Source organism: Octopus sinensis, linkage group LG5 (genome assembly GCF_006345805.1).
Source record: "Octopus sinensis linkage group LG5, ASM634580v1, whole genome shotgun sequence".
In the NCBI taxonomy this organism is placed as follows: domain Eukaryota; kingdom Metazoa; phylum Mollusca; class Cephalopoda; order Octopoda; family Octopodidae; genus Octopus; species Octopus sinensis.
In genome coordinates, this window is record NC_043001.1 from 29,694,017 (window position 1) to 29,719,016 (window position 25,000).

General features: G+C 35.8%; 1 protein-coding gene across 1 annotated transcript in view; it reads right to left on the reverse strand.

The window, feature by feature from the left end:
* The window catches only part of LOC115211772, a 412,137-nt gene that overhangs the window by 261,431 nt on the left and 125,706 nt on the right, over window positions 1-25,000 (reverse strand). The window contains exons 34-40 of the mRNA XM_036503112.1: window positions 23,660-23,800; window positions 20,290-20,475; window positions 16,055-16,183; window positions 15,395-15,586; window positions 11,701-11,832; window positions 5,413-5,601; window positions 1,289-1,414 (exon numbers count right to left, since the gene is read on the reverse strand). Coding sequence (XP_036359005.1) covers window positions 1,289-1,414; window positions 5,413-5,601; window positions 11,701-11,832; window positions 15,395-15,586; window positions 16,055-16,183; window positions 20,290-20,475; window positions 23,660-23,800 — 1,095 coding nt within the window. The remainder of the gene's footprint in view (window positions 1-1,288; window positions 1,415-5,412; window positions 5,602-11,700; window positions 11,833-15,394; window positions 15,587-16,054; window positions 16,184-20,289; window positions 20,476-23,659; window positions 23,801-25,000) is intronic.

The window sequence follows — 25,000 nt, forward strand, 5'->3', positions numbered from 1 at the left end:
CCACCCCATGCAGATCTCTCAGGTCCTTCAGGAGGATATTGAAGAGCTGTGGACCTCTGAAACCTAGGCTATTGCAGTATTTTGTCCTACATGTTGATGGCAAATTTGGAGTCCTTATACATATATATATATGTATGTATGTATGTATGTATATATAGCTTCTTCAGTAATGCTCTGGCACATTGTCTTCAGCCAACCTACCACAGGCATATGCGATATCACAAGTGATTTCACCAGTGATGCTTGCATAATATCCTGAAGATCTCAAAGTGATCTTATGTGCCTGATATGAGATTACTGCAGCTGGTGGAAATAGCAAATGTTGAATCCATGGTTATGATACACCAACTTAGAGAGTCTGGTCATCATATCAGTTCAGAGGACAGTTGCATGCCGAAACAGATGCTGTATGGTGAGTTGTAGGAAGGAAATTGTCCCCAGTGCAAGCTGCACAAGTGTTTCAAAGACAATTTTAAAGACATGCTGTAAAAGACCAATATTGATATTAGCATGTGGGAAAATATTTCATCAGAGAGGAAGCTGTGGAGGAACCTGATTGCTACTGGTGTAAAAGAATTTGAGAACAACAGGGTTGCTTTCACTGAGCTGAAAAGTCCTGATAAATATATGGAGGATGTGATCCCTCTCCCTGAGAAGGGCAGAAAAGGGTCTCTTTCATATGATCAGTGTGGCCATGTTAGCTTCTCAACAGTAGGCCTACTCAGCCATAAACGTGGTCAAAGAGGTATCCCACCTACCATTGTGATATCTAGCATTTTTCTCACACACCTTGTGCAGTAGGGTGTGCAGGTCACCAAGGAGACTCACTCGGCAATGTAGGTCCCATTGTAGGTCAAGCTGTTGCTGGAAGGCTGACTTATTGTCAGTGTGGAATGACTTGTAGCTCCTTTGTGGGCCTTAGAAGCCATATGAGATATCTGTTTCTTTATTGCCCACAAGGGGCTAAACATAGATTGGACAAACAGGGACAGACAAACCGATTAAGTCGATTACATCGACCCCAGTGCGTAACTGGTACTTAATTTATCGACCCCGAAAGGATGAAAGGCAAAGTCGAGATATCATCAGTAACAAGAAGACCAAATGTGTGATGTTCCTTAAAGTAAATGTTTAAGAAGTGATCTTATTTGATCACAAGTCAATTTCCACAATGTATGTATGTATGTATGTGTTACGCATGCCTAGTGCAAGATCGGGATACAGAATAGGGAAACTGGAAATAAACAACAATAAATTGCAAAACAGGAAATGGGAAATAAAACCTTACCACATAAACATTTGTACTTTGATCATTCTGAAGTGGATATTTCAAAAATATTTCACCAGTGTCAGGATTTATAGAAAAGGTGCTTGAAGCTTTATTGAGGAAAAATTTCAACTCATTGTTTGGTGCCTGAAAAAGTAATGGAATATATATTGATAGCATTTAGTAAGGAATTTTCAATGATGAGAGTAATATTCCATATGATCAACAAAAGTTAGATATTAGCTTAAAAACAAATTAGAAATATTTCTTTATAGAATAATATTGCCTTTAAGGTTATTAGGAAGAATATAATTTGAAATAATTTAACCACTGAGTCTACTATGCATATATATGCATATATATATATGCATATATATGCATATATATATATATTATATTATATTATAATATATATATATTATAAGATATATATATATATATATATATATATATAATATATTTATATATATATATATATATAAATATGCATATATATATAGATATAATAAATATGCATATATATATATATATATATAATATGCATTATATATATATATTATAAATATGCATATATATATATATATAAATATGCATATATATTATATATATAATATGATATATATATATATATATATAAATATGCATATATATATATATATTATCTATATATTGCATATATATAATATATATATATATATGCATATATATATATATTATATATATATATATATATATATGCATATATATATATAATATATATATATTGCATATATATATATATATATATAAATATGCATATATATATATATATATATTGCTATATATATATATATATATGCATATATATATATATATATATATATATGCATATATATATATATATATATATGCATATATATATATATATATATATGCATATATATATATACATATATATATGCATATATATATATATATAATGCATATATATATATATATATATATATGCATATATATATATATATATATATGCATATATATATATATGCATATATATATATATATATATATATGCATATATATTATATTATATGCATATATATATATTATGCATATATATATATATATATATGCATATATAAATATATATATATGCATATATATATATATATGCATATATATATATATATATGCATATATATATATTATATATAATATATATATACATGCATATTATATATGCATATATATATATATATGTATATATGCATATATATATATATATATATATGCATATATATATATATATATATATATATATATATATATGCATATATATATATATATATGCATATATATATATAATGTATATATATATATGAATATATTATATATATATAGATATATATATATATATATATATATTATATGCATATATATATATATGCATATATATTATATATATATATGCATATATATATATGCATTGGGCTACACATATAAGCAGCAAAGTTGACATGGCCCGCAGAATGTGTTCCTGGATTCTCAGAACCTTCCAGTCGAGAGATTCCCACGCTATTATCCTTCTCTTCTCCACTTTTGCCCGACCCCACCTTGAATACTGCTGCCCACTGTGGTCTCCCTACACAAAACAAAATATTATGAGAATTGAAGCTCCCCAAAGGTCAATCACAAAAAAGATAGATGGCATGTCAGACCTTGACTACTGGGGTAGACTAGAGAAGCTGAAATTGTATTCACTCCAATGACGCCGTGAACGCTACATTATCTGTATGATGTGGAAAATATTCCATCAGCACTGTCCGAATGATGTTGGCATCACCTTCAAAATGCATCCAAGGCTTGGACCACGTGCCATCCGTCCACAACAAAAATCTAAATCGCATCACATAACGACAATACGGCACAACTATTTCACCTCAATTGGACCCGCTCTCTTCAACATTACACCAGGACACGTCAAAAAAGAAACTGACCACACAAAATTCAACAAGTCTTTGGACAAATTCCTTCAAACAGTACCAGACAAACCACCCACACCCGGATATGTCTCCGCAAACAATAACTCTCTGCTCGAATGGGCCTTGGTGCCCAAATCCTGAACTGAAAGACTTTGCCAGGTGGTGCTATTAAGTTAGACATGGCCTGGGCCAATACTGGCCAAAAACCTTTCTAAGTTATTCTAAGTTATATATATATATATGCATATATATATGCATATATATATATATATATATATATCTAATATAATATGCATATATATATGCATATATATATATATGCATATATATATGTGCATATATATATATATGCATATATATATGTGCATATATATATATATATGCATATATATATATATATATATATATATATATGCATATATATATAATATATATACATATATATATATATGCATATATATATATATATGCATATATATATATATCTTGCAAACAACTTGCACATGTAAGTGCTACCAGTTAAAAGCTCCGTATATCGGAAGCTAGCAAGTGTATGGGGTCATCAGGAGAGAATGCGCGCCGTTTCGGGGCCTACCTCTCGACGGCATCAATGCGCACCGGCCCCCCTCACTAGATCAGCTGGTTATATATATATATATATATATATAAACAAGTGGAGTTGTAAGGTACCGCACAAGTGGAATTATATATGAAAGAAGGTTTGAAAATGCAATTTTAAAAGATGTTTATCTACTTTACCAGTTTCACTTTTTAGAAAAAGATGGTCAAAAGTAATATGTAAAAGTTTGGTTGTGTTAATTATTGGTTGTCACAAAATACTGCAATACATATATACATTCTTTGGTATGTTAAGAACATAAAAAAGTTTAACAAGTTCGTTAAAATATTGGGCACACTGTCACTTGAAGTAGAAAATAGTCTTTTACAATAACATGGTGGACCAGGTCAGTTTGAGCTTCCCTACTACTATAATGCAAACTTTTTTGAACTCATATTCTGTGCGGGTATGTATATACAGATGCAATACCTAATTCCACTGAACTTTTCAATAATTCCTTCTGGAAACTATCTTTAACATTTTCTTGAGAATGTATATATATGTTGTAATATTTTGTGCCCAATATTTTAATGAACTTGTTAAACTTTTTTATGTCCTTAACATGTTCTTGTTACCAAAGACTGTATAACAAGTTCATTAAAATATTGTAGCACTTTGTGACAACCAATAATTAACACAACCAAACTTTTACATATTACTTTTGACAATCTTTTTCTAAAAAGTGAAACCGGTAAAGTAAATAAATATCTTTTAAAACTGCATTTTCAAACCTTCTTTCATATATATATATAGGTGCATGGCTCAGTGAAGGCGCATGGCTCAGTGAAGGCGCATGGCTAGGTGGTTAGAGTGTCGAGCTTATGATCGTGAGGTTGTGAGCTCGAATCACGGACCGGGCCGTGTGTTGTGTTCTTGAGTAAGGCACTTTATTTCACGTTGCTCCAGTTCATTCAGCTGTAGAAATGAGTTGCGATGTCACTTGTGCCAAGCTGTATCGACCTTTGTCTTTCCCTTGGATAACACTTGTGGCGTGGAGAGGGAAGGCCGGTATGCATAGGCGACTGCTGGCCTTCCATAAGCAACCTCGCCCGGACTTGTGTCTAGGATGGTAACTTTCTAGGTGCAATCCCATGGTCTGTGTCGTGACCGAAGGGGGTCTCCTCCTATATATATATATATATGCATATATATACATATATATATATATATATATATATGTATATATATATATAGATACATATATGTATATATATGCATATATGTATATATATATACACATATATGCTTATATATATATATAAATATGCACATATGTATATATATATATATATACATATATATGTATATGCATACATGTGGATATATATATATACATATATATAGAGGCATATATGTATCATATATATATATATATACATATATATATAGGCATATATGTATCATATATATATATATATATACATATTTAAATTTTAAATACAAAATACTCTACACACCAATATCATGAGGTGTCATTAATTTACCTATTTCAGCATTATAAGTAAAATTTTTATTTATATCTTCTTATTTTGTATTTTCTTAATGAATTAAAATGCATAACTTACCCCACTATCTGCATCTGAAGCTTGTACCTGATAAAGAGGTTGGCTAATACCTTGGCTTTCTTTTCTACATATTTGAATAGACGGACCAGAAGTGATGACAGGAGAATGCAGATTTCTTGATACTAAAACAGTCACAACAGCAAAGGCACTTTTAGGTGGTTGTCCTCCATCATTGGCGCTGACAAAAATCTAAAAATAAAAGTAAACAAATAAAAAATGGGTCAGTTATAGGAAATAATAGTAAACAAGGAATGTGTTAAGATTATCATCTTAAAATGAATACGAACAGCCATGCTACATGGCAGTGAAACATGGGCCGTGACTGCTGAGGACATGCGTAAGCTCACGAGAAATGAAGCTAGTATGCTCCGTTGGATGTGTAATGTCAGTGTTCATAGTCGACAGAGTGTAAGTACCTTGAGAGAAAAGTTGGACCTAAGAGGCATCAGATGTTGTGTGCAAGAGAGACGATTGCGCTGGTATGGTCATGTGGTGAGAATGGATGAAGATAGGTGTGTGAAAAAGTGCCACACCCTGGCAGTTGAGGGGACCTGTGGAAGAGGTAGACCCAGGAAAACCTGGGTCGAGGTGGTGAAGCACGACCTTCGAACTCTAGGTCTCACCAAGGAAATGACCAGAGACCGAGACCTATGGAAGTATGCTGTGCGTGAGAAGACCCGGCAAGACCAGTGAGAACAATCAAAATCAAATCATATATCAGAAAGCAGGGGTTAAGTGACCCATCCGTTCGTGTCCGCTGTCAGCCTCGTCTGGCACCCGTGCCGGTGATACGTAAAAGCACCATTTGCTTGTGGCCGTTTGCCAGCTCTGCCTGGCCCCCATGTCGGTGGCACGTAAAAGCACCGTCCGTTCGTGGCCGTTTGCCAGCTCTGTCTGGCCCCGTGTCGGTGGCACGTAAAAGCACCATCCGTTCGTGTCCGTTGCCAACATCGCCTGGCCCCGTGCCGGTGACACGTAAAAGCACCATCCGTTCGTGGCCGTTCGCCAGCTCTGTCTGGCACCTGTGCAGGTGGCACGTAAAAAACACCCACTACACTCGCGGAGTGGTTGGCGTTAGGAAGGGCATCCAGCCGTAGAAACACTGCCAGATCTGACTGGGCCTGACGAAGCCTTCCAGCTTCACAGACCCCAGTTGACCCGTCCAACCCATGCTAGCATGGAAAGCGGACGCTAAATGATGATGATGATAATGATGATGATGAATGCTAGTATAATTGATAGTTATTGGGAGGCAATTATCTGCTGGCGTAGCCATACTAACACCGTATTATATTATTAAACTATTTGCTCAGATCGAATTGACTTAGACACATAGGTGGCATGCACAAATTAGCATTAAATCATTCTTAGGGTATTTTATAAAAATTATTATTTTATCATTTTGTTGTTGAATTCTAAGCCAACTTTGTTTCAGCAAACTTGGTCCAATAAAACTTGGCACCAGTCTTATCATAAGTGTTGCTATCAGCCCACAAAGAACAGGGACACACACCACAGGGCATGCCATTCAACCCTCTGCTTGTTTTGAGAACCTTCCTCACACAATGCATATGCATACATACACTCACACACACACACACACACAAAGATGCATCTCTTTCTCTCTCTCTCTCTCTCTCTCTCTATATATATATATATATATATATATATATATATATATATTGTCTGCAACACACAATTCTCACTGATAAGAATAACGTTTCTAAAATGGATAGAGAAACTCAAATGATTGTTTTGGTCCAGTGGTAGAAAGTTTGTCATGTTTTCTGAAGTTGTGGGTTCAAGTCCCATGGGCAGCCTTCAACTTCATCTATCCAAAGGGTTTTTTGACCCAATATTTACATGCTATTATTTGTAGCTTTCTCTGCTTTGAATTTCACCATTCCAAAAAGGCTGAGCAACTTTGAAAAGTCTCCCTTATGTATTAGTTCATAGCTTAATCCCTTAGTTGAAAAGGCTCCCTTATTTATAAGTTCATAGTTTAACATTTAGTTGAAAAGGCTCCTTAATTTATTAGTTCATAATTTGATCAGAATGTTATACTAAATATTCCCACTATAAATGATATAAGTGATGAACACTGTGGGACATGATTTTTATTCTTGGGTAGCTACTGTTATTTCTTATTTGCTTAGAAAGTTTGAAAAATGGCTAATATTTGGGAACTTTTGAGAGAACTAGAAATAATTCTTTTTTAGAAGAGTGAATCTCAAAGCATACAAATAGGTAGGTAGGTAGATAGTTGGGCAGAGAGGTATGTATGTATGTATACATGCATGTATGTAGGTAGGCAGGTAAGTATGTAGGTAGGTAGATAGGTAGGCAGGTAGGTTGGTAGGTAGGTAGGTAGGTAGGTGTGTAGACAGGTGGGTAGCTTGGTAGATATGTAGGTAGATATATAGGTAGGTAAGTAGATAGGTAGGTGTGTAGACAGGTGGGTAGCTTGGTAGATATGTAGGTAGATATATAGGTAGGTAAGTAGATAGGTAGGTAGATAGGTGGGTAGATAGGTGCGTAGATAGGTAGGTATGTATGTAGATATGTAGGTAGATATGCAGGTGAATAGATAAGTAGGTAGGTAGATAGGTAGGTAGATAGGCAGGTAGGTGTGTAGACAGGTAGGTAGCTAGGTAGAGATGTGAGTAGGTAAATAGATAGGTAGGTAGATTGGTGGGTAGATAGGCGGGTAGATAGGTGGGTAGATAGGTAGGTATGTATGTCAGTAAGTAGGTAGTTATGCAGGTGGATAGATAGGTAGGTAGGTAGGTTTGGGTGGATTGATGGGTGGATGGATGGATAATTGTTATGCTTACATTTTAAATCAGGAGCTTTTATTTGTCTTTTTAATCATTTTAAATTTTTAGTTTCACCTAACTTCAATAGAATATGCATCAGCATAACAGCTAACTTCATAATGTACATAATTTTGGTCTTCTGACCCAAATAGATATATCAGGTTTCTTATATTTACACTTGGTAGGAGTTTTGGGGAAATATTGGACCAATGTTCATTTGCTTGTATGTATGTTATGTCTGTAATATATGCAATGTATGTCATCATCATCATCATCGTTTAACTAGCATGGGTTGGATGATTTGACTGAGGACTGGTGAACCAGATGGCCGCACCAGGCTCCAATCTTGATTTGGCATGGTTTCTACAGCTGGATGCTCTTCCTAATGCCAACCACTCCAAGAGTATAGTGGGTGCTTTTACGTGCCACCAGCACGAGGGCCAGTCAGGCAGTACTGGCAACAGTCACGGAAAATCGTGTTTTTTTTTCTTTACATGTCACCTGCACACTGGTTCAAGTGCCAGTAAGGCGACGCTGGTAACAATCACGCTCGATTGGTGCTTTTTACATGCCACCAGCACGAATGCCAGTTAGCTGCTCTGGCAACGATCATGCTCAGATGGTGCTCCTAGTGCTCCGCTAGCACGGATGCCAGTCATCAAATTTGATTTCGATTCCGATTTCACTTGCCTCAACAGGTCTTCGCAAGCAGTGTCCAATGAAGGGAAGGTATGCATAAGCATGCTGGTTACACTCCCTGGCTTAGGTTATGTGTATATATGTATAGATATGTGGAGGTGCAATGGCCCTGTGGACTTGCAGTTGTAGGATTGCAGTTTTGATTCCCAGACTGAGTGTTGTGAGCGTTTATTTAGTGAAAACACCTAAAGCTCTATGAGGCTCTGGCAGGGGGTGATGGTGAACCCTGCTGTACTCTTTCACCACAACTTTCTCTCACTCTTTCTTCCTGTATTTCAAAGAGCCAGCCTTGTCACACACTGTGTCACACTGAATCTCCTCGAGAACTACATTAAGGATACACGTGTTAAACGATGATGATGATGATGATGATGTGTCTGTGGAGTGCTCAGCCACATGCACGATAATTTCACGAGCAGGCTGTTCCATTGATCAGATCAACTGGCACCCTTGTCATCGTAACCGACAGAGTGGCACGATGTATGGATGGATGGATGCACAAAACATTCAGAAGAATGGATGGACAGATGCATGGGTAAATAGATTGCTGGATGGATGGATGGATGGATGGATGGATTAGTGAATTTTTGTGCTTTTAAATGTTTGGGAGGAATGTGTTCAGTTTTTCAACTGAAATAAATCAGTGTTTATATACTTTATTAGCAGCTGAAGCTTCTTGAAACTGAGTTCAAATATTGATTAAAGGCTTATGATACATGATAAACTTCAGTCTTTAACATACATACATACATACATACATACATACATACATATATACTTACAAACGTACATATAGATGTGTGTATATATATATATATATATATATAATATATATATATATATATATATATAATCCTGGCAGTTGAGGGGACCTGTGGAAGAGGTAGACCCAGGAAAACCTGGGTCGAGGTGGTGAAGCACGACCTTCGAACTCTAGGTCTCACCAAGGAAATGACCAGAGACCGAGACCTATGGAAGTATGCTGTGCGTGAGAAGACCCGGCAAGACCAGTGAGAACAATCAAAATCAAATCATATATCAGAAAGCAGGGGTTAAGTGACCCATCTGTTCGTGTCCGCTGTCAGCCTCGTCTGGCACCCGTGCCGGTGATACGTAAAAGCACCATTCGCTCATGGCCATTTGCCAGCTCTGCCTGGCCCCGTGTCGGTGGCACGTAAAAGCACCATCCGTTCGTGTTCGTTGCCAGCCTCGCCTGGCCCCGTGCCGGTGACACGTAAAAGCACCGTCCGTTCGTGGCCGTTGGCCAGCTCTGTCTGGCCCCGTGTCGGTGGCACGTAAAAGCACCATCCGTTCGTGGCCATTTGCCAGCTCTGTCTGGCCCCGTGTCGGTGGCACGTAAAAGCACCATCCGTCCGTGTCCGTTGCCAGCCTCGGCTGGCCCCCGTGCCGGTGATACGTAAAAGCACCGTCCGCTCGTGGCCGTTTGCCAGCTCTGTCTGGCAACCGTGTCGGTGGCACGTAAAAGCACCATCCGTTCGCATCTGTTGCCAGCCTCGGCTGGCCCCCGTGCCAGTGACACGTAAAAGCACCGTCCGTTCGTGGCCGGTTGCCAGCTCTGTCTGGCCCCGTGTCGGTGGCACGTAAAAGCACCATCCGTTCATGTCCGTTGCCAGCATCGCCTGGCCCCGAGCCGGTGACACGTAAAAGCACCATCCGTTCGTGGCCGTTCACCAGCTCTGTCTGGCACCTGTGCAGGTGGCACGTAAAAAACACCCACTACACTCGCGGAGTGGTTGGCGTTAGGAAGGGCATCCAGCCGTAGAAACACTGCCAGATCTGACTGGGCCTGACGAAGCCTTCCAGCTTCACAGACCCCAGTTGACCCGTCCAACCCATGCTAGCATGGAAAACGGACGCTAAACGATGATGATGATGATGATATATACAAGTTCAGTAAAAATTTAGATTCAGTTGAATATGGTACGTAAGTTAAAGGCACTAGAATTTGTTATGGTATTATCCCTATAAATCAAATGGGGTGATTATAATCAAAATAAGCAACAAGGATATCCAATGGTAGTGTAGTACAATCGTTTCATGTGACTTCATTTAATTAAACAATGCAAGTATTACATCAGTTCTAAAATGTAGAGCAATCTTCAGCTGCATATGGAATTTTTTAGTTGAATTGACAATTCCATAGGCAGCTGAAGATTGCTCTACATTTTAAAACTGATGTAATACTTGCATTGTTTAATTAAATGAAGTTGCATGAACGATTGTACTACACTACCATTGGATATCCTTGTTGCTTATTTTGATTATATATATATATATATATATATATATATATATATAATATATATATATATATATATATATATATGCAAGAGAGACGTTTGCGCTGGAATGGTCATGTACTATGGATGAATGAGGAGATATGTGTGAAGAAGTGCCACTCCCAAACAGTTGAAGGAATCCAGGGTAGAGGTAGACCTAGGAAGATTTGGGATGAGGTAGTCAAGCATGACCTTCAAACGTTGGGCCTCACAAAACTCCATAAACTGGCCATAGCTATCTTTCACTAAAGAAAGAAAGAAAGAAAGAAAGAAAGAAAGAAAGAAAGAAAGAAAGAAAGAAAGAAAGAAAGATAGAAAGAAAGGAAAGAAGGAAGAAAGATAGATACATAAATACATACACACACATGCTATGTACATATTAGCACATATGTACACATCATTTCATTATATACAGATGCATACCAAAAAACTTTTACAATTATGAACATTTATAAATTATTTTAAAATCTTACTTGGTAGGTACTCTGTGATGCTGTTCCAATTGATTTCTTCAAAGTTATTAATCCAGTGTTTGAATCTATGGCAAAGTAATTCTTTGCCTCATCATTTCCTTCTATACTGTAAGTGATTAAATTAAATGGTGCCTGAAAAGACAGTTACATAAACTTCTGTTATTATTTAAACTTCTTTCAAAAAAAAAATCTCATAATGGTATTATAATTTGTTTATCTTTAAACATTTATTGAAACATTTCTTTTGTCAACTTTAAACAATAGGTGTAGGCATGGCTGTGTGGTAAGAAGTTCGTTTACCAGCAACAGGGATCCAGGTTTGGTCCCACTGCACAGCACTTTGGGCTGGTGTCTTTTACCATAGCTTTCAGCCAACCAAAGACTGGATTTGGTAGATGGAAACTGAAAGAAATCTATCATATATATATATATATATATATACGACGTGGGTGCTGAAACATTCCTGGCTTTGGGTAACAGAAAATAGAGAAGGAACAATTAATTATAGTTTTATCCAACATATTCCCCTCTCAGATTCACATACCTTTTGCAATGGTCCTTCAGTTGTTCTAAGCCCTATGAAAGATCCTTAAAGTTAGGAACTTTTCAGCACCTCCTTGTGTCTGTAAGTTCCAGGGATGATTTGTTTGACTGAAACCTTTCAAGGCAATGCCCCAGCTTGGCCACAGTTCAATGAGTGAAACAAGCAAAAGGTAAAATACAATACATACTTATAATTGTCACTGATTCTCAGACCAAAACTTTGAAACACTTCCATTCTGCTTGACATATAATAAAGTGCAATGTGTCACAATGCTGAACATATTACGTGGTTCAAATATGTAGAGAGAATGCCAGTTTGGTTGTATGATTTGTTTTCCAACCACAAAGTCTTGGGTTTAGTCTGATTGTGTGGCACCAAGGGCAAGTGTCTTATACTATAGCCCCAGGCTAACCAAAGCTCATGGGAGCAAATGGGATTTGGGAGACAGAAACTGAAAGAAGTTTGTCGTATGTATGTATGTATGTATGTATGTATGTATGTATGTATGTATGTATGTATGTATGTATGTATGTATGTATGTATGCATGCATGTACGTATGTATGCCATTATTCAGTTTTATTTCAAGATTTCTTGCCAATAGAAAAAGAGCTGTTTTCTAACCTAGATCCAAGGCTCCATCATTGTAATTCCAAGATCAACAGGGTGTTTTTGTATATATGTATATGTGCAGATTTGTTTGTATGTTTTGTTTTATGTATATGTTCTCATGTATATAGTTGCATGTCCATACATGCTCATATATACTTAAAAGATTAACTTCTGGAAAGTTTGGCAGCTTTTTACAGTTCCAGTGATAATTTGGATTTGCAGTCTTCAAATAAGTTTTCTCCTTTCTGGTTTTAAGAAGTCTAATTTCTCATGATTGGTATTTAAGTAGTGTATTACAATGTATGTATGTATGTATGTATGTATGTATGTATGTGTGTGTGTGTGTTTGTATTATGTATGTATGTGTGTATGTATGTGTGTGTGTGTATGTATGTACGTATGTGCATGTATATGTATGTATATATGTATGTGTATATGTATGCATGTATGTATGTATGTGTGTATGTATGCATGTATGTGTGTATGTATGTATGTATGTATGTATGTATGCATGTATGTATGTGTGTGTATGAGTTTGTATTATGTATGGGTGTATGATGTATGTATGTATGTATGTATGTATGTATGTATGTATGTATGTATGTATGTATGTATGCATGCATGTACGTATGTATGCCATTATTCAGTTTTATTTCAAGATTTCTTGCCAATAGAAAAAGAGCTGTTTTCTAACCTAGATCCAAGGCTCCATCATTGTAATTCCAAGATCAACAGGGTGTTTTTGTATATATGTATATGTGCAGATTTGTTTGTATGTTTTGTTTTATGTATATGTTCTCATGTATATAGTTGCATGTCCATACATGCTCATATATACTTAAAAGATTAACTTCTGGAAAGTTTGGCAGCTTTTTACAGTTCCAGTGATAATTTGGATTTGCAGTCTTCAAATAAGTTTTCTCCTTTCTGGTTTTAAGAAGTCTAATTTCTCATGATTGGTATTTAAGTAGTGTATTACAATGTATGTATGTATGTATGTATGTATGTATGTATGTGTGTGTGTGTGTTTGTATTATGTATGTATGTGTGTATGTATGTGTGTGTGTGTGTATGTATGTACGTATGTGCATGTATATGTATGTATATATGTATGTGTATATGTATGCATGTATGTATGTATGTGTGTATGTATGCATGTATGTGTGTATGTATGTATGTATGTATGTATGTATGCATGTATGTATGTGTGTGTATGAGTTTGTATTATGTATGGGTGTATGTATGTATGTATGTATGTGTATGTATGTACGTATGTATGTGCATGTATGTGTATGTATATATGTATGTGTATATGTATGCATGTATGTATGTATGTATGTATGTATGTATGTATGTATGTATGTATGTATGCATGTATGTATGTGTATTTTGAGAAATCTCGAGTTGCACATGAGAAAGTAAGGAGGGATGTCAGGAAGGGCATCGCTGTTACACTTCCAGATGGAAAGGGTCTTCCTATGATGCTGGCATGCAGTGTCTGTGCAAGACTCTGCCTCAGTAAAGCGGGATTCAAGAGTCATTTTCGTAGTCATAAAGCGAGACAGATGAGTGACAACCTGGCCACTAGTGGTAGTGTTACACACCATACTAATCATATCTGTCAGGCATGTGGAAGAGAGTGTAATTCCACAGGAGGACTTAAATAACATGCAAAGGCACATGAAGCCCAGTTACAACTACAGCTGGCTATTGCCAGTAAAGCTTTTAGCTGCCAATTCTGTACAAGTCATTGTAGATCTTTAGCTGGGCTAAAAAGTCACATTTGATCACAGCACCAATAACAGGTAAGCTTCGTGCAATGGCCATACTCGATAACGATGGTGCAACCATCATGTATGTGTAACTGTTTTTTTGACTTGACTTCCTGTGATAGTTGTAAACAAGTGCCTCTGCAATGTAAGCAGTGCTCTTTGTTTCCAGTTTATCAAGAAAACATGTCTGGGCATGGGGAATATTACCTTGCTTGGAAACTGGACCAGTCTTTGAATTACAGAATATGACAAGACTGAATCTCCTTGAGAACTACACTAAGGTTATGTGTGTCTGTGGAGTGCTCAGCTACTTGCACGTTAATGTGTCATGAGCAGGCAGTTCCATTGATGTGATCAAGAGGAACGCTCATCATCATAACCGACAGTGGCAGAAAAAATATTAACAGAAAAAAATTGAAGCACAGGACTGACCAATGCCTTGGGAGTGAATTTGTAAATAAAAACTGTGTGGAAGCCCATCACACACACACTCATGTTTGTTTGTTAGTGTGTGTGTGTGTCTTTGGTGCCTGTATGTGGTAGTTATATCTCCATAACTTAGTCGTTTGACAAAAGAGACTGACAGAATAAGGGCCATGATTTAAAAACAAATAAGTACTGGTATCAGATTGTCCAATTATAAACCCTTCAAGGTAATGCCCCAGCATGGCCATAGTTCAATGAGTGAAGCAAGTAAAAAATGAAAAATAAAAAATAAAAAAGAGAAAGAAAAGAAGCAAAGAAGCAAAGAAAAATCAAAACACTTACATTAGTATCCTGATCAGAAGCTAAAATTTGGGCAATTTGTTCACCAGGATTTGCTGTTGAGCTGATACTTTTTTCAATATATTTCTCCGTAAAGGTTGGTGAAAATTTATTTCTCTGTACCTGAATGGTAACTTTAGCATCAAAAGTAGAGGAACGTGGAGGATCTCCTTGATCTTGGGCTGCTATTGTAAGCTGAAATAAAAAGATTATTTTAAAATGAATTTTATTTTGTATCAGTGAACATCTTTCAAATTTTTCTGTCTAAAAGGGTTTTCAACTCAATATTTAGATACTATTATTTATAGCCTTATATGCTTCAAGATCCATTGGTCAAAAAAAAAAAAAGCAATTATCTCACATTCTCTTGAAAGTTTTTAAAATTCTTGTGACATTTTGAATTTTAATTTAATTGATTTTTTTATGAGTTAAAATAGAGATTTAAATTCAATAACATCTTTTTTGTATTCTAATTAATTTCACATCAAAACCTGTTCACTATTGCTCAATTATTTTGATATCAATATCTAATATCCTAAACGATATAATCTATGAGAACTTGTAATGTTTCAAGGTAAGTGTTGGATATTTCTTTCATAGTTTCATTGAAATATATTACAATTTTCTTTATGTTTATTACAGAATTATTAAAATTTCACTTACGGTATAGGAGTTATCACTGTCTCCAGAAATACTTTGCATTAAAGAAATAGCACCAGTCACTGAGTTTATATAAAACTTGTCAGATTTAAACGATGGTTTAATTGAATAAGAAATTACATTGTTGGGGCTCTGTGAATAAAGAAAAAACAACATAAAAGTTTAATTAATTAATTATTTTTTTTTGAAAAGGCTTCTTAGAATAATTATTATAACATTAAAACTATAAATATATTATAAAAAGGATTTTTTAAATATTTTAAACTATCAGTATTGCCCGGCATTGCTCAGGTTTGTAAGGGAAATACCTATATAAGCATTTTTAGAGATGTAAAGTATAATAGCCATCTCAATATGGCTAACCACAAAGTGGGGGGGTGTTACTGTAGCTTTTTACATTTTGAGATTTAATAATAAATTTTTAGAGAGTTACTTCCCTTATATATGCCAAAAATGCATTAAAAATGGGAAAAATTGATGGTAAATTTTTTTTTAAATCGTAGACTCATCATAGATGTGCGCTAATACCCAGAAGGGCTCGATATAAATCACGACTATAAGATACCCGGTTTTGGTTAAACTGCACCGCAAAATGTGGGAGTAGTTAGGAATCTAAATCGTAGGAGACAGACAGCACACAACCTCACTTTTATATATAAAGATTTAACACACCAACATATTCTAAATTGGACACCATAAGAGTGTTTGAAGTACAGTATTGAGAAATCATAATTTACATACAAAGTTTTTTTTCACTATACACACACACACATGTGTGTGTGTGCATATATATATATATATATATATATATATATATATATATATATATATATTAAATATAGGATAAATTCTTTATAAGAATTTATCAAGTAGTTAGTGTGAAAAACCCCATAAGGGAAAAATTTATTAATTATTCCCTATAAATATATTTATTTATATTAAGGGCATTACTATACATAAATGCCTCATGCTAGGAGGGACTCTTAAAGTCAAAACTACCATAATAACTACATTGTACCAAACGTGAGGGAATGCAACTCGCAACTCTCGAAGCTTTGAGAGTTGCATTCCCTCACCTTTGGCACAATGTGGTTATTATGGTCGTTTTGACTTTAAGAGTCCCTCCTAGCATGTGCCATTTATGTATAGCAATGCCCTTAATATATATATATATATATATATATATATATATATATATATTACCTCTGCTGGTGACAAAAGGCCTCTCGCACAGAGTGAAAGGCAGACTGTATGATGCGTGTGTACGAACAGCCATGCTACATGGCAGTGAAACATGGGCCGTGACTGCTGAGGATATGCGTAAGCTCGCTAGAAATGAAGCCAGTATGCTCCGATGGATGTGTAATGCCGGTACTCACACTCGGCAGAGTGTAAGTACCTTGAGAGAAAAGCTGGACCTAAGAAGCATCAGTTGTGGTGTGCAAGAGAGACGTTTGCGCTGGTATGGTCATGTGGCGAGAATGGATGAAGATAGTTGTGTGAAAAAGTGCCACACCCTAGCGGTTGAGGGAACCTGTGGAAGAGGCAGACCCAGGAAAACCTGGGACGAGGTGGTGAAGCACGACCTTCGAACTTTAGGTCTCACTGAGGAAATGACTAGAGACCGAGACCTCTGGAAGTGTGCTGTGCGCGAGAAGACCCGGCAGGACAAGTGAGTCCACAACCCGTGGCCTTCTACATGGGATGGAGCCAGCCTACGTATGCATACCTTCCCTTCTTGGGACACAAAACTCTACTTGTGAAGACGTGTTGAGGCAAGTGAGGATCAGAATCGAAATCGATCAATGGAAATTGCGGATGTGCTACCAGTGCCGGTGGCATGTCGAAACTCTGCTTGTGAAGACCCATTGAGGCAAGTGAGGATCAGAATCGAAATCGATCAATGGAAATCGATCAATGGAAATTGCAGATGTGTTACCAGTGCCGGTGGCATGTAAGAGAACTTTCCGTTTCGCGACCGTTGCCAGCACTGCCCCGTTTCGTGTCCGTTGCCAGCCTCGCCTGGCCCTCGTGCCGGTGGCACATAAAAAGCACCATCCGTTCGTGGCCATTTGCCAGCTCTGTCTGGCACCAGTGCGGGTGGCACGTAAAAAGCAGCCACTACACTCACGGAGTGGTTGGCGTTAGGAAGGGCATCCAGCCGTAGAAACACTGCCAGATTTGACTGGGCCTGATGAAGCCTTCTGGCTTCACAGACCCCAGTAGAACCGTCCAACCCATGCTAGCATGGAAAACGGACGCTAAATGATGATGATGATGATGATGATGATGATGATTACATATATGAATCACTGCAATCACTCCCTTGATTAATCATGCTTAGCTTACACTTGTTTTCTTGAAACAACAGTGACCATATTGTAAGAATATAGACAAATCCATTTTTGTTCAGGCTGTGTTTCTCTGTGTGTGTGTGTGTGTGTGTGTGTGTGTGTGTGTGTGTGTGTGTGTGTGTGTGTGTATGAGAGAGAGAGAGAGAGAGAAAGATAGAAAGAGAGAGAGTGAGAGATTGTATGAGCATGTTTTTTCTTTCCCTTTTTTATTATTATTTTCTTTATTCTTAGAAGGAAGGGGCTCATTTCTGATAAAGAAACAAAGATACATTGTTGAAATCTTGATGACAACAATGATAATTGTTGAACTTTAGAAAAGTCTTGCATGTTGTTATTGTTTCGTTGACACATATGTGTATTAACTGGTCTCTTTATTTAAAATCCTAGTTTTGCAGATTGCTACTTAGACATGATAATATAGACAAGTGCACCAACAATTTTAGAGATGAACGGAACAAGGGTTAGGTTAAGAGTTATGTCCCTTGGCACTAAAATGCCATGTATTATATGTGCTTTGTTTTCAGTCGAGTGGGGGCCTAAAAGCCACATAAACATCTGTGTTTATTAGTGTGTTTTCCTTCTTTTATGTCGTCACCTTGCAACACCCACTAGAGGTGGTGTTTTGATACCAAGAGACATAAATTAAACTTTAAATTAATCCTTGCTCGGTTCATTTCATCGTCTTTCTTACTGCAACCACAAGCAGGCTGTGTCTGTTCACCTCCAACAACAGAGAGCAGTTGCCATATTTCATTCCATAACTATTGTCTCTGATGAGTGCAGGGTTACACAATCAGACTGTTAAATAACACTCTATTGAACACCTAGTGTAAAACCAATTGGTAAGATCAGCCAAAATAGATTTATAATACTGTACACTTCAATTAATACACACACACACACACACATATATAATTCTGAGAAAAAGGAGGCAGTCAGAATTTTGGATAATTCTTTATTAGCCCTTTCATTCATTTAAACGAACTCTTCAAGACAAAAATTCTGACTACCTCTTTTATCTCAATATACAATATCTGTGCACCACTTCAAACACTATGTGTATATATATATATATATAGAGAGAGAGAGAGAGAGAGAAAGAGAGAGATGGATAGATAGAAAGAGAGACAGACAGATAGATAGATATACACACACATATACATACATACATACACACATATATATGTGTGTGTGTGTGTGTGTGTGTGTGTGTGTGTGTATGTATGTATGTATATGTATATATGTTAATCAAAGTGCCCATTTATAATATAATCAATTACAGCTAGTCTTACCAATTGGTTTCACACTAGGGGTTTAATGGAGTGTTAGTTAACAGTCCAATTATGTAACTCTAGACTCTTCAGAGATGGCAACTAAGGAATGGAATATGCTGACTGCCAGTATCTCTCTATATATTTACCTACTTATCTATCAATATATATATATATATATATATATATACACAGCCCATGTGCTTTTCTCCTGACTATCCATTCCTTCTTCCTTTTCTTCCACTAACCAGTAAAGAACTACACTTGAAACATCATATTTTTACTTTTAACTTACCATCAAAATCCTTCACTAAATGTCAAACTAATATACTTACTCTGTACATCCGTTTGGCTTCATTAGTTTACGTTTTTGTCCTTGAATGTGCTGATCATTACAAATCTGCACACACACACACACACACACATACACATACACACACACGCGCGCGTCACATCACATACATAGACATACACACACGTAAACACACATATATATATATATAATTTTACTTGAAATTGTTTACATAATGATGGTCTCTAGACTCTTTTGAAATATTTAGTCTATAAGCACCAAGGATTTATTAAGGGACTAGTATATTCAAAAATTTGTTACCTTTGAATCAGCATCTGTAGCTCTTACACTGATGATGGTTTCGCCAGGTGATAAGGTTTCATTTATGACGGCATTGTAAATCTGTTTGTCAAATATTGGGGTATTCCTATTTCTGTCTACCGTCACCAATACTAAAACTGTTTTCTTACGAGGTGGAACACCATTGTCTGCAGCTTCTACCACAAGCTATAATAATAATAATAATAATAATAATAATAATAATAATAATAATCATGAGGATTTCAAATTTCGGCACAAGGCCAGCAAGTTTTAAGGGGAGGGCTATGCATTTGAATGGTACTTATTTTATCAACCTCAAAAGGCTGAATGATGACAAAGATGTCCTTAGCAGAATTTGACCTCAGAACATAATGACAAATGAAATGCATCTAAGCTTTGTGTCCAGCATGCTAATGATTCACTGCTTGATGATGATGATGATGATGATGATGACAATGATGATGGTGATGATGATGATGACGATGATGATGATGACAACTATAATTATAGTAGCTGTTTCTAGTATAAGCAAAAGATCTGAAATTTGAAGGAATGGTCAGTTGATTACATTGAAAATTAAAATATTTCACAACAGTATATACGCATACTAAACCATCAATATATATAATATATATATATATATATATATATATATATATATATATATATATATATATATAAATATATATATATATATATATATACACATCAACATACACAGATGGATATACACAGGACTAGTGTATGCAGGACTAGTATATAGTCCTGTAGCTTTATGCCTCCCCTCCCCTAGTCTTACTCATTTCTTTAGCTATCTATTGCTTATAAGATCATTACCTTTTCTTTTTCTTCCCCCTCTATGTATATGTGTATTTGTGTGTATATTTACATCTTACATATATATGTCTGCATATGAATGTGGTCTATGTATATCCATCTGTGAATTTTGATGTATATATCTATATTGATGGTTTAGTATGCATATATACTGTTGTGGAATATTTTAATTTTTAATCGTATTAATTGAATTATATTTCATATATAATTAATGATAATACGTATTTTGAATCTGCTCTTCGATTCAATTATTTTGTTTATTTTGTTTATCGCATGCATAAGACCGTTATTTAAAAGGACCAATGAAACAAGTCCATTTTTAAAGGTGTATCCTTTAACTAGTTTTGAACATATCGTTATTTCTGTTCTACTTTAGCAAAACTGTCCGATGAACAGAAACGTGAAACTCTGAGTAACAGCTTTTGTTATATTTTCTGCTACTTTGAAATAAAGCATATTACTCTACCTCTGGTATTTGAGTACTCATCTTTTCCACCTTGTTTCACACTTATGTGCTTACTCCGGTATATATATATATATATATATATATTGTGGGTCACACATCACCCAATCCTGTTTGGTATATTGACACCTCTTGGACACCACTACCCAGCTCTTATGCATTGAGAATTTGTCATAGAACTTTCTAGTTGAACTACCAGTCCAGAAATTTATCAAGGATTTTGTTCAGAATCCTAGATCTAAAGGCCCACTCATATATCTTAGTCTAAAGATTCTGGCATGCATTCTTATTGCGCCTTTGACAATCAAGTGCAAAGTAACATTATGAATAGGGGAAACTTTCTTCTCCCTTGCTGAGCACACTGATTTCTGCAAATATCTAAAAAATCTCAGTTATTTTTGCTTTAATTCTTCAAATTCCATTCCCATATTCTCTTGTCTTTCCATTAATCATTCATTAATTAAACTTATTTGTGGCAGGGTGGTGGGTCTCCATTGGCCCACAATGAGGAATCAGTTGTTCAATCATTTGAATTACCTGCTCCTGAAGTAATGTGTAAGTGACTGAGTATTCCACAGACATATGTGGCCTTAACTTAATTTTCAAACAGAATCAATGTGGCATAGAGTGTGACAAGGCTGTATCTATTACATTAGAGGTATAGTTCACCTGATGGGCTTCTATACAGTCTCCATCAACCCAATTTCATTCACAAAATATGGGTTAACCAATAGCTACAAAAAAAGACTATTGTCCAAGATGCCTCAAATTGGGATCAAACCCAGAACTGCATAGCTGTGAAGCAAACTCATTAGCCTTTCATCCATGTTGCATCTACAATAAAACTTACCAGCATGCTTATGAAAGAGGAAGTATAAATAGTATAACATTATGGGTAAATTACAATTTCATATAATGAACTCTGTAACCTTGGATTATATTTTCTGAGTGAATTTCCTTTCTAAAATATTATTATTGATCATTATCAATTTTATTATTTCATTTAAGATATTGTTATCTTATCAAGAAATCTAAATTTAGTTTTAATTCTTCTAGCTTCTGTTGTCAGATTTTGTTATTGCTTAAGCCCAAGACAACTTGATCAAACAGATTGATGATCAAAGTCTGACTACAACCATCCCATCTTTGTAGAAGTTCATAGAACAATATTATCTGATGTTTTCTCTCCTTTTCTGTCATGTTTTCTCTCCTGCTATTTTTAGCAGACCAAGACAGTGTGTGAGAAAAATCTGTGATGTCATAGGAGAGAAATGTGTCTGCATGGAGTATGGTGCCCTTGTGCTTAATGATTCTGCAAAGAAAGAGGCTTGGAGATGCCATTATGAAAGACTGCTGAATGTGGAGAATGAATGGGAGGAGGAGAGTCTGCTAAAGGTTGACCCAATTGAGGGACCAGCTACACAAATTGACAGTACCCTGGTAGATAAAGCAATTAAGGATATGAAGACAGGGAAAGCACCTGGCCCATCAGGAATCACCGCTGAGATGCTTAAAATATCAGGCAGTGTGGGTTATGGTTTTGTCACCTGCATCGTAAATCCAGTAGTTTATGAAGGAGTCATACCCAATGACTGGTGTAGCAGCACTATAGTCAACTGCTCCAGACCTCAGTCAAACCATCCAACCCATGCCAGCATGGAAAACGGATGTTAATTGATGATGATGATGATGATGATGATGCGTAGCCATGTGGAGACTCCTCTATTTAACTTACAAAAGGATAAATTTCTTCTGTTTACAGTTCAATACAACCATGGTTAATGGCTTAGTAATGAAACAGTAATTTCAGGTCTTACAATGCCAGGGTTACATGTTCCAGACAGATTACTCTAAACAGCTGAAGAAAGGTATAAATTACTGTGTGGCAAAAAATATAAAATTGTGGAACCAGATTTGACTTTCTCAAGAATTATACATTCAGTCTGCATTTTTGTACTACAATTCCTTACTATATCACATGAGATTTATCAGAAAATCATCCAAGCCTCTGAGTAACAGAAAAAGGAATGTGTGAGATAGTGAAAAATGATTCCTGAACAAAATACTTACTGTATATTCTAATTCAGATTCCTTTGTCAAGTCAGCATTGCTTTTCAGTGAAATTTGGCCTGTAGTTCGGTCAACATCAAACAATGTCAAACTCGCATCAATTCCCATCAGAGTGTAGGATATCTGGTTATATTTTAGATCCTGAGAAAAGCAAGGGGCATGATTTAATTTATAATAATACAATAATAGAATCATTTTAAAAAAATCATATCCTTTATCAAACAATTTACAATGGCAAAAGGTATGTGCAAATATGGTTATGTGGTAAAAAAAAAAGTTGACTTTGCCAGTCTAAGCATATTCAGATATTGATGTTACATTCTGTAATTTAATATTTTTAAAAGTTTGTCGATGTACTGTATATCTGTACTTAAATGTATTTGATGTACATCACAGTATTAGTCTTAATGCCTTAGCATTCAGGTTACTCTGTCAAATGTAATGCTTATTTATTTTATATTGTTTTGAATTAATGAGGCATTTATCTTGCAGATTCAAGATTTTGATGATGGGATCGTTTATTTTTTTAATGTAAACGTGTGAGAAGCCAGATCTGACCAGTTTGAACATATAACGGGTAGAATATTTGGATCAGATGTGACCAGTTTAATTGCTAAAGAGTTAAACTGAAATAGAGCATAATTGGAACAGCTCTTGCATACAGAGAGAATATAAAAGAGTGTAGAAGAAGGCTTTAAATATATATATATATGTACATTAGTCATCTAAAAGACCATAAGTGAAGGAAAAGATGATCTATCAATAGAGTGGGTATATTTTCCGAAATATATAGTATTATATAGCCATCATGGCTGATCTTACCAATCAGTTTCATGCAAAGAATACAATGGAGTGTTAGGTAACCTTACACTCATCAGAGTTAGCCTATATGGAAGGGAATATGGCAACTAGAGAGCAGTCACCATATTCCCTTCCATATCAACTAACTCTGATGAGCGTAAGGTTACATAATTGGACTGTTACCTAATACTCCATTGTAGTCCTTGCATGAAACTGATTGATAAGATCAGCCATGATGGATATATAATATTATACATTTCAGATAATATATAGGTGCATGGCTCAGTAGATAAGGTGTTGTACTCACAATTGCAAGATAGTGGGTTTGATTCCCAGACTGAGCATTGCGTTGTGCTCTTGAGCAAAGCACTTCATTTCATGTTGCTCTGTGATCATTTCATCATCTGACATGTGGCACTCATTGCACCTGTACAGGTAATGTCGATTTGATGGAGGGAGTGAGCTTATGTGTACACAAACATTTGATCACTATAAAAAAATCATCTGTGTGGTTGTTCAATAAGAAATTGTCAAACCTTC